Source organism: Erpetoichthys calabaricus, chromosome 12, assembly GCF_900747795.2.
Source record: "Erpetoichthys calabaricus chromosome 12, fErpCal1.3, whole genome shotgun sequence".
NCBI classification, from domain to species: Eukaryota; Metazoa; Chordata; class Cladistia; order Polypteriformes; family Polypteridae; genus Erpetoichthys; species Erpetoichthys calabaricus.
In genome coordinates this window covers 54628479-54644732 of record NC_041405.2, presented here as the reverse complement: position 1 = coordinate 54644732, position 16254 = coordinate 54628479, and the positions used below count along the sequence as shown (strand labels likewise).

Genomic DNA, 16254 nt, shown 5'->3' with positions numbered 1-16254 from the left:
TCCGATTTTGAAGGGTAATAAGCTTGATGTGTCTTTCATCTGCTGCACTAAGTTTCCTTGGCCGACCACCTCGTCTACGATCCTCAACGTTGCCCGTTTCTTTGTGCTTCTTCAAAAGAGCTTGAACAACACATCTTGAAACCCCAGTCTGCTTTGAAATCTTTGTCTGGGAGAGACCTTGCTGATGCAGTATAACTACCTTGTGTCTTGTTGCTGTGCTCAATCTTGCCATGACATGAAACTGTCTTCCACAACCTCACCTTGGTAGCAGAGTGTGGCTGTTCCTCACCAGTTTTAAGCCTCCTACACAGCTGTTTCTGTTTCAGTCAATGACTGTGTTTCAACCTACGTGTGACATTGATGATCATTAGCACCTGTTTGGTAGAATTGGTTGATCATACACCTGACTAGAATCCTACAAAATCCCTGACTTTGTGCAAGTGTACCTATAAGAATTGATGCTGGTTTGAAGGCAAAAGGTAGTAACACCAAATATTGATTTGATTTAGATTTTTCTTTTGTTCGCTCACTTTGCATTTTGTAAATTGATAACAAGAAACAATCATTATTTATATTTCTGAAAGCATTCTTTGTTTACAGCATTTTTTCACACCTGCCTAAAACTTTTGCACAGTACTGTATATATATATTATATATATATATATATATATAATATGTATATATATTTCTCTTTAGTATTCCTTATGTTTTAGATAAGTACTACTCTGGACAGGACACCAGCATACACTTTAATCATTCTCATGTGCAAGCAGTTACTGAAATGGAGGTCTGTGCAACTCTGCTTTGCCTGTACAACAGGGATGAAAATAATACAGAAGTACAGAATTCTAGACCATTAGTTTATTTTGTAGTAAAGGCAAAGTCAGCTTTGTGGTCCATATGTATTTACATGTGGAAGACATTCCCATGTGATGCAAACTTGCAAAATAAAGCAATAAAAATGAAAGCGAGAGAGATCCTTGTGCGGTACGCCCACATAACCACGAGTCAGCCGAGTGTCACCCACACGACGCCGATGAGATGGTCGTAGACCACACAGGCTTGATGGGCAGCATGGTCATCTTTTTATTCTAAAGAGTTCAGTTCTTCTCCTTTCCATTATGAGGCTGCAGATCCAGCCCTCAGTGTGCCCAGTGCTGCCAGGCTAGGCAGAGGCCTGCCAATACACCTAAACTGGACCAAGTGGGTTTGAGAAGGGTGCTCTGTGCTACATTAGGTCTGATAATAGACAGACGGGTGTTACTCAGAAGTTGTCCAACGCTTAGCCAAGGAGTACTGCAACCTTGGGTCTAGTTTACCATATCAGTGATGGACTTGGTTTCTTCTCATTTGTTTTGTTTGTATGCCCTTCCAACAGTATGTCAATAAGCCACCAGTTCTGCCAACCCTGACAAGCCTAGAAACAGTGCTTGAACTGCTTAAATAGAGGAACTTACTTTAAGGGCAAAGGAGGCTTCTGCATGGGTTGGGTTCTTGTCTTTTAATGAGGAGTGGCAAGACAATCCCATACTGCGGAACGGGCCCACTTGCTTTTTACTTAGTATCTGGCACCTGGCCAGTGTGTCCCTGGATCTGCTGGTAACAGTGTAGAACAAGTACCAGAAGCCGGCACACATTATCTGTGGATTTTGGCTTTGTCTCCTTTAAGCTCACACAACTTCATTTTAAAGACAAATATCTCAGGGCACCACAGGTCACAGCTCCCATTCACAGCTCCAAGGACCCGGGTTCAAGATCGTGCCCAGGCTCCATCATTGTTACTGTGAAGTCTGCTCGACTGCCTGATGTCACGAGGAGTTCTGTCCCCTCAGACACCTGCATGGGGTTCATCACATGTGCACACTGTGGTCACATTAACTTGGTGAGCAGAGACCCAACAGCACCCCACTATTCTTTTTCCACTTCACCACATTCTGCAGAAATGCCATCTACTGGAACCAAAGCTGCCACGTACAAAGGCGGCAATTCTGCACTAGTGTGCCCTGCAGTGGGCTTCTGTGACACCCCCCCCCCCCAGAAGGAATAATGGAAAGCCCCGAGGCCCCAAGCAACAGTCATGTCTGGCATCAAATCTAATCAACAAACACAACCTGGCCGCCCAGCAAACAGCAGCAGGACTTACAGTGATGCGTTCAACATAATTTTTTATTTTATTTACTTTTCTTCTACTTTGAATTTACAGCAAATTAACAACTGCAATTGCATTCTTTTTTAAATCCTGAAATATTTATGATCAGATTAAAAAAAAACAAAAAAAAGTCAAGTTAATAGCAAATTGTTACATTTCTACTCAGAAATAAGAACGTTTACAAAAAATGACATGTATCTCATTATTGCCTTGGTAAAAATGCTGGCGTCACCTCAGTGTGGATTTCACCAGGAGTTCTATACACGTGAACAATGTGGTCACATTAAACTCAGTGAGCAGTCCTAACACCACCTCACTCCACCACATTCTGCACTCAATGCCATTTTCTTCAAACTATGCATTGCTGCATCACTGTGGAAAAAAACAGACAGATGTAAACATGACAGACCGCATGTGGGCATGATTGGTAAGAAGAGATGCACATTAAAAAGAACAAAACTTCAAACAGAACTTCTTGCAGTGTTGTCTTATCTCAAAGGGTTTCTTTTAGGGCCGCGTATCAAAAATATACTCGATGGAATTACGAGTGCTGAGCTCAGGTTTAAAAACAGTCTTGTTTCAAAAATGCACTGGGACCCCCCAGTGAAGCTCCTGCAGTAGAGTTTACCTTTATAGTGAATGGCGGTGCAGGACTGTCCTCAGCGATGGGCTGCTGCTCATCTCGTGTGCGGACTGCCTGATCCGCGCTCGGCCCTCTGTCAAGGCTGAGGCTAATGCTGGCCTTAAACATTTAGCTCTTATTTGCTAGAGCAGCTGCTTCTGAACATCTTAAGTGTAACCCACCTTACCTTCAGATGCCCCCCTTAGACATTCCTACTGTTAAAACATCCATCCATCCATTTTCCAACCCGCTGAATCCAAACATAGGGTCGCGGGGGTCTGCTGGAGCCAAACCCAGCCAACACAGGGCAAAAGGCAGGAACCAATCCCGGGCAGGGTGCCAACCCACCGCAGCTGTTAAAACATAATTTATTTAAACAATGTGCAGCCTCTTAGAGTACAGCAGATCCCCTTGGCCTACTGTGCACATAGCATAACTGCAATTGTTACATCATCAACAAAGGCAACTACAATAATGAAAATATAGCTTGACAACAAGAACTTCTGTTGAGAACAATGAATAAATCAAAAAAAGAGCATGCATAAAGGAGGCAGTGAGCCGAGAACTGACTGAGCTACTGGACTGAGCCTGGTCAACAACACCACGGCTTCGACCCACCACAGCTCACTCCTGCACACGCCATATGCAGCCAGGAGACAAGGACAAACAAAGTCCAGCATGGAATTGGATTGTTTTGTGTTTTTTTCTGTTCCTCCAAACCACAGTGTTCAGGGTCTACAATATGTAAACATTGACATAAAGGAAAATAAAAATCAATACACATTAAGTTCATTCATCACAATTCTCTGTCAGTCACGTGACCCTGGAGTGACCCAGTGAGAATGTCCCTCGCCACTCTTCTGCTCCTTTTCCCTGATTAGTTTCAATCTGCATGCCAGCTGGTCAGTGTGATTTCCTTTTTACATCACCTCCCTGGCTTTGGCTTGAATCTGTAAAAATGAAAGGCAAAAGAAGCCATTAACAAAGTGTCAAGTGGCACAGACTTCAAACTCTGACATTTACTGATCAACTTTACATCGCCATCACAATATGACGGCTCTCAACATTTCCAGAAAAAATGCAGGATCTGATTAAGTAGTAAATGACAAGCTCAACAGTAGCAACAAATAAGGTCAAGGCTTTAAGACCCTAGGGAAAAGTCCAAAAATAAAAAAGAGATAAAGTGCAAAGAGCCAGCACACCGCGTATGTGCCATACTCCTATGACCACTTACATCCACTGCTGTGTAAATCCCCTTTAAGAGGCTGTGATGGCAGATCTGAGAAAAACCTAAACAATCAGACACATGCCTGCCATTACAGTTCAATCTGACGTCATCTGTGCACCCACAGTGCACTTCACTGTAAATGGAGGCAGCAACATCAAATCAGTTTGAAGTGCAGCACTTAAAAAAAACCTTACATTCTGTACAAATGTTGATAACGGTTAATTCTAAAGATGATTACTTTGAATTTTAATTCAGAAATGGTGTGCTAAGACACAGGCAAATGTGTTTATTCTACTTAGAGGAAAAAAAAAATCTGAAAATCCGTAACTTAATCTGAGAGAAACGTTAATTGAGGTCATGACACTCACTGTCCTCGACTTGTTTTTTTTTTCTGCACATAAAGATTCTTTGCTTGTTTATTGTAAGCTGCCCCCAAAAATGAACGCTGTTCTCTCCTTTATAAAAACCCTCACAACACACCAATGGGGCGGAGTGGTGGCTCTGAGGCTAAGGATCTGCGCGGGTATCCCAAAGGTTGCCGGTTCGAACCCCCGTCACTGCCAAAAGAGATCCTACTCTGCTGGGCCCCTGAGCAAGGCCCTTAACCTGTAATTGCTCCAGGGGTGCTATACAATGGCTGACCCTGCGCTCTGACCCCAAGGGGTATGCAAAAACTAACAAATTCCTAATACAAGAAATTGTATAAGGCGAAATAAAGAACAAAAAAAAAAATCTCAAAGTGCTTTACGAAACAATCAGTGTGACAAACCTGGTATCTGCAGATAAGATAAACATTAGTAGCACAGGAGAAGAAAGAGAAAATGTCATTTTGATGAGGGGTGTTCTAACAGAACATTATTTACAAAGGGGGCATACATTTTATTTCTGTGCTTGGTAATGAACCCTAGAACTTCAAAAACTAGGAAAAATCCACCAGGAGGCAGCAGTTTCTCAGTGGGTTTCACAGGGCTTAGCAGATGTAATGACAAAGGGTCAGAGGTCATTTCCTTTTGACTATCACTGGACTCCGTCACCATAACTGCTGACCTGTGTAATCCTGGGACATCTAAATTCTCTATAACCTTCTACACTCCAAACTTCTAAGGGCTCTGAGGCACTTGGTGCTTCAGCCACCAGAGACAGAGAGAACACAAGTTTCCTAACCACAGCAGATGCACTCATTCGTTCATTCTACTGATCTTTAATGGGGCTGAATTGTGTGCTAAATGATTACTTCATACCAGTGAAGTATAAAATTGTTGATGTCACGAGTGGGTTTTTGTTGCTGTAAAATGTAGTGCTACTATAAGTGGAGTGAGTTTTCCACAGTGCATTTCCCAACACTGAACTTGGTTCATTCATGGAGCCAATATTCCTGGCTGGAAACAATATTTTTTTTAAAAATTGAACATGATCTTGAACTTGGCTCCCCTGCCTAATAAACACGAAGAAAAAAAAAGGCTATAAATTCCTTTAATCAACCAACAGTTAAGCCTGTTTAAAAGGCCTTTCTATCAATGCTGGACAGCAGTGTTCCATATTTTCATCTAATATACTAGGGGACTCTGCCCCCTGCTCGCTTCACTCGCCAACCCCCCCTGGCCTGTGCTACATGCCAGCCACTTCACATCTCTGCCGCTTGCGTATGTGGATTTCACTTTCACCAACAACAAATCTTTTAATTCTCGCGGATACGCCTCTTCATTGGGAATAAACACTACTTTTCCCCGATGCCAAGATGAATTAGACAATCTTCAAGTCTCCAACTTAAAGTTTAAATCCGAACAATATATTTGATCTCTTTTCACTGTTCTGTTATTTCACAGAGTAATAATTTCCATTTGTTTGCGCTAATGCCATCTTTACTATCATGTTTTTGAGACTTTCAAATTTTAGTACTTTCATGACCTCTAACCTGCTCTGCATGTGTATCGAGCCAACGTTATTGAATTCTTTACGGCGTTCTACTCTGTCATCTACTCTGACTTTTATTTCCGGCCCCAGGCGTGGTTAAATCTCTTGGCACAAAGTCTCCTGTCACGGGACGAATAAGGGTCTCTCTGAAAAAGTCACGTCTTGTCCCAGGCTTTTTTTTTTTTTTTTTTTTTATTATAATAGAGAGACAGAGTGGGTGCATATTTGATAAAGCGAAATCCCAAATAAAACTGACATACTACCTAGGCCGGATTGTATGTGTGTTGATTCAGTTAATTTGTAATTAGTTTATGTAATTATGAGGCTAAGCACAAGTCAAGCTGATGCCTTTTTGCTTTTGTACTGCTCCTTTATTTTCCACTGTATTTAAAGGGAATTTCATCAAGATATCTTAAGTTATAAAGCAATTGCTCAAGACAAATTCAAGCAATTGGCAGCCTCTTAAAATGTCTGACTCCGTCAGTATAATCAGTGTCTTCATCAGTGGTCGTTTTGGTGCTTAGCTTATTTGACCATTCTGTGTGCAGGTCTGCTGTGTGTTGTTAGATGCTGTCATCCATTGTTCAGCTTACACAGTACTAACTCGTCTGAAATGGCAGGGTCAACTCATCTGCTCCTTCTTTCACTTGGACTACAGTATACACTATTCATACTGTCACGTGTAGAGAGTACAATGAAATTCTTACTTGCATGTCTGACCAACATGTAGAATGGCATCGTGATAAACAAGGATGCGAGAGTGTGCATGCCCAAAAATGCACACAATGCGCCTCAATTCAATGTGCAATGCACGTGGGGGAAGCCTGCCACATTCTGAGTGCAGGATAACAGGAAACAGTTAACGGCTTTAAAGCTGGCAGACATCCAGGTACATGAAAATATGTATCTGCTACATGAAAATATGAGCAATTATAGTTGCCACAAAGAGAGGGCCATGCCTTTGTGACCCTTTTGGACCCTGTCCGCATGCCTTTACCTTTAATAGTACACAGTATTCTACAGGGTGGTCCAGATCTAATTATGCAATTTTCATTAATTTTATATAAGCTATAACTTAAGTGTATTACATAGAGAATTCACAAAAATTTTTTTGTTGCCGATAGATGGCAGCATCTGACCTGCATTTGTTTATTACAAGATATTTCAAACAATTCTTTTGTCTTGCACTCTTTTCCTGCATTGCATTAAAAGTTGCATAATTAGATCTGGACCACCCTATACAATGATACGGTTCCTGGTTACTTTTTGCGACAATTTAACAATTAAAAAAAAAAAAAAAAAAAAGTCTATCTTGGAAGATTATGATACCATGGATGTTAAAGATTAAACTTTGAATAATCTTAGCAATTATAATACTAACTTAAAATTGCACTGGCAAACAATCTCCTTGATGCATTGCAATGCTTGATATACTAACTTTGGGACATTTTGTTCACTTAGTCAACACAAGGACAGTATTTTGTATGTATTGCTTTTTATTTAAAATGGCATTCAATTTCTCTTCTTTTGTCACTTAAAACTCTCAACCATACTAATCAAGTTATCCATCTGATTGTGCAATGGGACCTCAGACTAGACTGGACTGGTTAATAATAATGACAGCTCAAATGCATCGGTATTTTACTCTTCTATTAATATCATCCTTGTGCAGAATGTCTAAATATTTTTTTTTCTTGTTCTATATGGTCAGTTGACTTTGGCATAATACTTTGACAACTTAAAATGTCATTCCCAAACCATCTTTATCCAATCAGGCCTGAGCACGACATAGTAAACAGCCCTGAATAAGATAGCAGCTTACCGCTGGGCAAATTCATAATCACTCCTACAAAGAGCTAAGTTGGAATTTGCACATAACATCACCATTACTTCTCTGTGAATGCGAGACAAAAACTGAAGTACCTGGAAAATATCCGATCCATGCACAGGAACAAAATCCAAACTCCACACATATAATAAATGAGCATTAAATCTGAACCCATGAGGCAACTGTGCTACCCCCGTGTTATAGTTATAATTTGTTTAAATTTATGTTTAGAATATGAGAGATTACCAATGTGTTTTGAGACAGAACTTTAAGGGGACATTCTAAGGCCAAAGATTACTTATTGTGTATTAAAATATGCAAATTGTAATTTTTTTTAGCATTTTGGTTAATGGAGCATGCTTGTTTCAGAACAATGTAAACATGGATTCCAAAAAACACGAAATCAAGCATCATGCTATCATTGAACTTCTAACATTACAGCATAATCTTCTTTTGGAGGTTCATCCTCATCTAGTCAATGTGCAACAGAACCAGTCCATATCATAGACCTCAGTCAAGAGATGAGGTTGATGGGGTAGAACATCTCTCAATGATGACCCAAAGTCTGGCCAGCATTCAATATTGACAACAGAAGTGAGTGCTGTCTTCGTGGAGCAAAGCGTATTGAAGAATTTAAGAGTGGTGGTGCTGGAGAAAGCAGGCACAATAGGCATTAGTCTTGGATCATGTCAATCGATTATCCATGAACAACTAAGCAAACAATGTATGTTCAATGTGTACATTAAAATATGAACAAGGTGCTCAGAATGTTGACACTTAAAATAAGCATCCAATGTTCACAGGAGAATCTTGTCTTAATAAATTCAACCTCTAAGAAAATTAAGAAGCTTTTCATTACTGGCATTCAAACAACAATCAAAACAATGAAAGTATGGTGATATTTCAACACAATGTAAGGTCTAAGCCAGAGTCACCAAGATTGTGAGCTTAGTTTTTACAATGTTGAGGGTGTAGTACAGAATCATTACTCACCTTTAAAAAGGCACACATACCTGTCAATATCACACATGTTTTGCCATTTGTACCAGTCAATCAGGGAAAAATGTTGAGAAATACTAGTGACCATCCTCCACCCACATATTGCACAGGTTGCAAAGGCTACTCTGTAAAACTGTGAACCATTTCAAAGAAATGTAACTCCCATCCTATTCTTCAGATCTGGCCCTGTGTGATCACTGACAGACTGATAATCTAGGAGTAGCACTGTGGGATGCAATATGCCAGTCAAGAAGACACTAAGAGTGCTATGGTTTTACAAGAAACAAAAACATAGAATCTGAGTGGCAGAGAAATGCTTTGTGAATGTTACAGCATGTATTAATAATCAAGTGGATTAGGCCAAGAAATAAAACTTTCCTGGTTTTACTGCTGTAGGTCAGGAATCACGCTTAATATTATTTGAATATACAGTACACACATTTATTTCATGAACTTGCATAATCCAATTCATAGTCACTTGTAGCCACAGCCATGCTGGTGTTGGTTCATGGAGCATACACTCAAACAAACACATAACTAATGCAGTGTCAATTTAGGTCTCAGTGTGAGAGTAAAATGGAGTATCTGGACAGAAACAAATGAAGACCAGGAGAACATGTAAACATACACAAAAAAAAGTTGTGACATGCTGTTCACATTGGGGTATGTGTGCACAAATCGCCTATATTAATTGTGAAAGAGAGCAGATAACATGGAAACTTTTTTTTTTTTTTTTTTTTTTTAGCAAGACACCTTTGGGAATGTAAAAATACCCTTATTGCTTTAGATTGACTTGCGGGTTTACTACAACATAGATAAACAACCCTGAAATATGGCTTTTAGCTTTTCAGCAATTAAGTTAAAGTTTTTGTTAACATTATTCAGTTTTGTATTACTTAACAAAAAGTGTAAAACCAGTTTTCTTTATGCTTGTCAAACTTTAGATCATTAATGTTTGTACCTGTTAACTTTTTTTTTTTTTTTTTTACTGTCTGACAGAATTAAATTATTTCATACAATGTGACAGTTTAAGGCTTCCAGTTTAATCAAAAGTACAAGAATCAAATAAATGTTCTCTTTTGTAATTTGTTAGTTTATCCTGCAAGGTTTAAGCATTTGGTTACTGAGTTTCAAAAACGCTTTTTTATTTTTCAGATTTCCTAGGTGAACAGTAAGATCACCACACACATATACTCTTATTTTATACTTTCAAAGTTGACAGTTTGTTTTTTTCAAGGAATTCTTACTTTGCTTAGTTTTTTAAATGCTGCTAAGTCACTACTTGAACTGTGCTAATAGCAGAAACAGAGGTAAAACGTTGTTTTCATGTATATACTGCATTTCTAGAACCATAACATTTACATTAAATACTGAACATCTGTTACAGCGACATCAGAGATCATTGATTTAACAAGCAACATGCAAAACCTGGGGAGTTCACTGTGACCCTAAACTTGGAGGATGTAATTTTTTTTAAACAACACATGTAGGAATACAGCTAACTTGGCAATTGAGAGTGCTTAATGACAACCTTCTAATATCCAACTATAAACCAAAATTTGAAGCTACACATACATCTTACAGACACTTACCAGATTAGCAATCAAACCAGAGTTCATGACACTGAGCAATAATCCATTCTTTTATATAGTAACTTTTCTATGTTCAAGCACTTTGCAAATAATCAAAGGAATACAATAGAAATAAAAGCAAAGATTAATATGTTTGAAATTCGTCTGCATCCTGTGTTATTAATGTAAACACCAAATAATAGGTAAATATTTGAAGGTCAAAGTTTAGAATTGGATTAAGAAACAAGCAGGACAAAAGAAGAAAGCCATGAACAAAACACAATTTTTGTACATGTAGGTGTATAAATATAAATGTTTCAGTCGATAACAGTGATACACTGCAAGGACAATGACCATTCAATGGCTATTTGCTATTCAGTTCAGATCTAACAAAATTATTATTATTATTATTATTATTTTTTTTTTATTAACGCCATGTCTTGTTTTAGTGTTTGTTAAAGGGAATATCACTGGTTTATACCAGTATCAATTAAACAAAGAAAAAAAAACTTTTCTTTTGTACCCCAATCTGTAAGCTATCATTTGCACTAAGTTTAGATTTCATAACTTGTAGCAAAGTTATGCTGTTTGGCACAAGGGGTTCTCTTTTTCTTAATATGCATATACACAGATAGAAAAAAATCACTCAACTAAATAATTTGACCCTGTGTACATAGAATTACATATTCAAACATTTATGTCAAAAATAATTTTTTCTGATGTTCCTTAAAACAATTTTTGTTTACCACTAGACACAGAGAAGCATCACATTTTTTTTTTTTTTTTTTTTAACAATGGATTGAACTTTTAATGCTACAATACACACATCTTCTCCAGCCTACGGCAGTATTTTATTTACTTATTTTCAATTTTTTTCCCCGTCCCTAACCTCTTGAACCTTCCTCTAACACCAAAGGCCACTCTTTGATTTTATTTCCCATTTATAATTGTACTTGCTTCTGCATGTGGGTTGTCAGAGGACTTTACTAAGTAAAACTGGGTTTCAAGGACATAAAGGTTGTGACCTAAACAATTCACACAGGGGAGGGGGGGATTGGGGTTGGGTGCAATGTATAGTGTACCATCAACCATAACAGAAATACGTTTGGCATGCAGGTGGAAAACTAGAACAGTCAGAAACAGTGATTAAAGTTTGACTAAATTACTGTACTGGCAGATCTATCGCACATCAAACCACACAAGACAAACTCTCATAAATGCATTTGCACAATGGTATGTAAATGGTATATAAAGATGACCTGCTGCACACTCAATTTATAGTTAGGTCCATAAATATTTGGACAGAGACAACTTTTTTCTAATTTTGGTTCTGTACATTACCACAATGAATTTTAAATGAAACATCTCAGATGCAGTTGAAGTGCAGACTTTCAGCTTTAATTCAGTGGGGTGAACAAAACGATTGCATAAAAATGTGAGGCAACTAAAGCATTTTTTTTTAACATAATCCCTTCATTTCAGGGGCTCAAAAGTAATTGGACAAATTAAATAACTGGAAATAAAATGTTAATTTCTAATGCTTGGTTGAAAAGCCTTTGCTGGCAATGACAGCCTGAAGTCTTGAACTCATGGACATCACCAGATGCTGGGTTTCCTCCTTTTTAATGCTCTGCCAGGCCTTTAGTGCAGTGGCTTTCAGTTGCTGTTTTTTTGTGGGCCTTTCTGTCTGAAGTTTAGTCTTCAACAAGTGAAATGCATGCTCAATTGGGTTAAGATCAGGTGACTGACTTGGCCATTCAAGAATTTTCCACTTCTTTGCTTTAATAAACTCCTGGTTTGCTTTGTCTGTATGTTTTGGGTCATTGTCCATCTGTATCATGAAATGCCGCCCAATCAATTTGACTGCATTTAATAATAATAAGCAAACAGTATGTCTCTGAACACCTCAGAATTCATTCGGCTGCTTCTGTCCTGTGTCACATCATCAATAAACACTAGTGTCCCAGTGCCACTGGCAGCCATGCACACCCAAGCCATCACACTGCCTCCACCTTGTTTTACAGATGATGTGGTATGCTTTGGATAATGAGCTGTTCCACACCTTCTCCACACTTTTTTCTTGCCATCATTCTGGTAGAGGTTGATCTTGGTTTCATCTGTCCAAAGAATGTTTTTCCAGAACTGTGCTGGCTTTTTTAGATGTTCTTTAGCAAAGTCCAATCTAGCCTTTCTATTCTTGAGGTCTATGAGTGGCTTGCACCTTGCAATGCACCGTGTATTTACTTTCATGCAGTCTTCTCTTTATGGTAGACTTGGATATCGATACGCCTACCCCCTGGAGAGTGTTGTTCACTTGGTTGGCTGTTGTGAAGGGGTTTCTCTTCACCATGGAAATGATTCTGCGATCATCCACCACTGTCGTCTTCCATGGACATCCAGGTCTTTTTGTGCTGCTGAGTTCACCAGTACTTGCTTTCTTTCTCAGGATGTACCAAACTGTAGATTTTGCCACTCGTAATGTTGTAGCAATTTCTCGGATAGGTTTTTTCTGTTTTCGCAGCTCAAGGATGGCTACTTTCACCTCCATGGAGAGCTCCTTTGACCGCATGTTGTCTGTTCACAGCAAAATCTTCCACATGCAAGCACCACACCTCAAATCAACTCCAGGCCTTTTATGTGCTTAATTGATAATGACATAATGACGGACTTACCCACACCTGCCCATGAAATAGCCTCTGAGTCAATTGTCCAATTACTTTTGAGCCCCTGAAATGAAGGGATTGTGTTAAAAAAGTGCTTTAGTTGCCTCACATTTTTATACAATCGTTTTGTTCACTCCACTGAATTAAAGCTGGAAGTCTGCACTTCAACTGCATCTGAGTTGTTTCATTTAAAATTCATTGTGGTAATGTACAGAACCAAAATTAGAAAAAAGTTGTCTCTGTCCAAATATTTATGGACCTAACTGTATTTCTCGCCTTTTACACACAGAATGACCAATAATAGACAACTGCTATTCAATGGTTATGAGCATTTCACTGTATGTGGTTCAGCAATAGTGGGATCTTTAATACAAGCAAATTCACACAGCTGTGACGCACTGCTCAACTGGGCATACAAATACGGGAATCACATATTTTACTAATGAAAGACAGCAGACAACATGGAAAATAATTTAACTGAAAGAAGACAGCGTTGGGTAAAAATACCATTATTGTATTTGACTGGTAAGATTTATTCTAATATATACACAAACAACTTTGAAATATGGTGGTGTCCTACCAACAGGTCACCTCATGTGTAAATGGCTACCTTGTTCTACTAGATGGGGGTGGGGCACATACAATGTGATGCTTAAAAAAGTAAACACACACCAGATTCTAGAACTCTAATCTCCACTTGCATATGCACCATTCTGTGTAGACTCTGCATGTTCTCTCTCTGTAGGATGTCCTTCCCAATTCAAAAGACACTGACTAACTTGACTGCTGACTTTAAAGTGGCTCCTTGTGAATATGTGAATGTGTTGCTACACCCCAAATTGCACAGGATTATGCATGTTAAAGCACAGTACACTAAAAGCACCTTTGAGCACTTGCCATTGTCAGCTGAAGAATTTGCAGATGTTCTGCACAGTTAATTTGAAGTCAGCATGTCAGCAATCGATATTTAGCTGGCATTCATGGTTGTCTATTGGGTTACATCTGTCTCATAAATTGTTACATATTTTGCAGATTCAAGTTAGATATTGGTATACAATATAGTGGGATTAGAAACTGCTTGCAATATTAATTTGAACAAACAAAATCATAACTGAGAAATAAACTGCAGTCTAAATGTAGCTTTGTGTCTGTTTCTACTAGCTACTAAACGCAGCTGGTATGGACTTTTCAACTCATTTCTGGCATTGCTCCAGGACTGCTGCTGGAGGAGACCAGTGGTGGGGCTTAACCGTTGCTCCTATGTACCCCCTAAGACTTCACTTATGCGTTTTAAAATAGTACAGATCTGAACACATCCCTAATAAGTTGATCAGGATGGAAGTGATGACTATGTTCGCAAGTTCTCATGTAGTCAATACTATATGCTTTATAATACACTAGCAAGATTATCAGATATTGCCTGAAGTGGGCAAATTTCAAAACAAAACAGTTTATGGTGTTCCCCTGTGCAAACTGAGAATCTGAGCAAAATTTGGTGGAGATAGGTTAAAAGATGTAGATTTGCCAACCAGACATACAGGCAAAGGGATCTGATGCTGCCCAGGGTGGGGGCACCAACTAAATTTTGGAACCAAACACAGAATATGGTCTCCTGCTGTACAACTGGAGAACCCGTGCCTAACATGTCAAATGTAAGATTCACACACCCACTCACTCAGCTTTATATATTAGATTAAGCGGCCTTGAATGATAAGAAAGTACTTTGTGCAATTCTGATCTTGAAATGGGAAACTGCTCAAAACACCTTTAAATAAAAGATGTAAAGTACTACAAATTTTCTGATAGATAACACATGGAAACTAAAGCAGATTCTTCTTTTTCAAGTCAAACCGAAGTTAAGAACTTAAAAGATGATCAAAACAGAAGAATTTCCAAAACATTTTGCAAATATAAAGTAATGAGTTGAATTGTCTAAAAGGCCTGTTTTTGCGAAAACATTGCTTACATTAAAGACATCTGAATATAAAAAGCATTAAGTGGTGTTGTAAGTCTTTATTGTGCTTGCATGTACTATAACTGAAGATCAAGGAGTAAAAAAACACTTCATGTAGCACAATAATGAAATATAGCTTACATTTTTTTTTACCATTTCATGTGATCCAATTTTCTATTAATTGTGAAAGCCTCATTGTCCAAAATACACTGACTAATTATTAAAATATAATAAATTGGACCACAGTTTATTGATAACAATCAAGGATAATTTGTAGCTATTGTTGCTTGTAGACTGTAGTATTTATGGAAAATGTAAATACTGTATAAAAGAAAAAGTTGTATTCTGTGTCGTGCCTTTGTAATGGCCCAAAAGGTGATCAAGGGTGGACAAACACAAGCAAATACTTATTAAGTATTGATATTTAGCTCCACGATTACACATGTACACCCTAATTCTAGGTCACCAAAAACAGAGCTGACGGATATTTGGAGCGTTACCTGAGAAAGCATGCTGTAGGTGTGCAGGCAAAGCATGCTGGGCACCCGTCTGAAGACCTTTCAGGAGATCTAGAGAGCAAGACAGAGATGAAGAGACAAAGAATAAACTGAAACTTAAGAGAAAGCATGAGAACCATACAGGCTGCAAAGACAAAGCCAGTTTTTTGATTTCAACCTAATGCAGGTGCTGGAACATAAGCAAGCAAGAATGATATAAAACAGACTTCCCACCACACTAAAACACCACAGACAAGGCAAAGTCAACTCCATGCATCAGAATGTTCCACAAGCCTAATTATTTCAAAAGACACTGAGAAAACACGACAATATCAATACCCAAATCACTGAGCAAAAATTTCAAAATGCTTCTGCCCTTAGTAACACATACAACTGAGGTGAAAGACACAGAGCTTTACCCATGTTCTGCTGCCATACTGCACAGCTTAACAAAGCAGGCAAGCAAAATTACATGACTCCATAACTTATTTTGATTGAGGGTGCAGGAGAACTTTATAAATATCAAATTTATGTTGTGTCCAGTTCAAATAGGCATATGAAGACTAAATAGGGCTTTACTCACTCTCTGTTAGGGTGTGGGGGAAACCCACTGAGGTAGTCGTCGTCACTCCAGTAGCTGCTGCATTATTTGATGCATTAGGGAAAGTAAGCAGGTCCAGAGGGAACTGGAAAGGCAGAGACACAGGAACCAGACCCCCAAGCATGCCAAAGGGGTTCAGGGTAGCAGCCTGATTAGGCACTGACAGTGGGGGTGTCATGAGGGTTAGAGGGGGCGAACTGCCTAAAAGTCCTGCCCCTGTGGTCACCT

The 16254-nt window shown here is 38.8% G+C and overlaps 1 protein-coding gene across 5 annotated transcripts in view; it reads right to left on the bottom strand.

Moving 5' to 3' along the window:
• Positions 1-2148: 2148 nt before the first annotated feature.
• ubn2a (ubinuclein 2a) overlaps positions 2149-16254 on the bottom strand; it is a 115375-nt gene continuing 101269 nt past the window's right edge. For 3 of the 5 annotated variants that reach the window (XM_028815565.2, XM_028815566.2, XM_051934493.1), the window contains 3 exons: positions 16009-16252; positions 15429-15497; positions 2149-3721 (listed from right to left, as the gene is read on the bottom strand). In XM_028815565.2, coding sequence (XP_028671398.1) covers positions 3675-3721; positions 15429-15497; positions 16009-16252 — 360 coding nt within the window. In that variant the 3' untranslated portion in view covers positions 2149-3674. The remainder of the gene's footprint in view (positions 3722-15428; positions 15498-16008; positions 16253-16254) is intronic. The other 2 variants (XM_028815567.2, XM_051934494.1) reach the window with 2 other exon arrangements.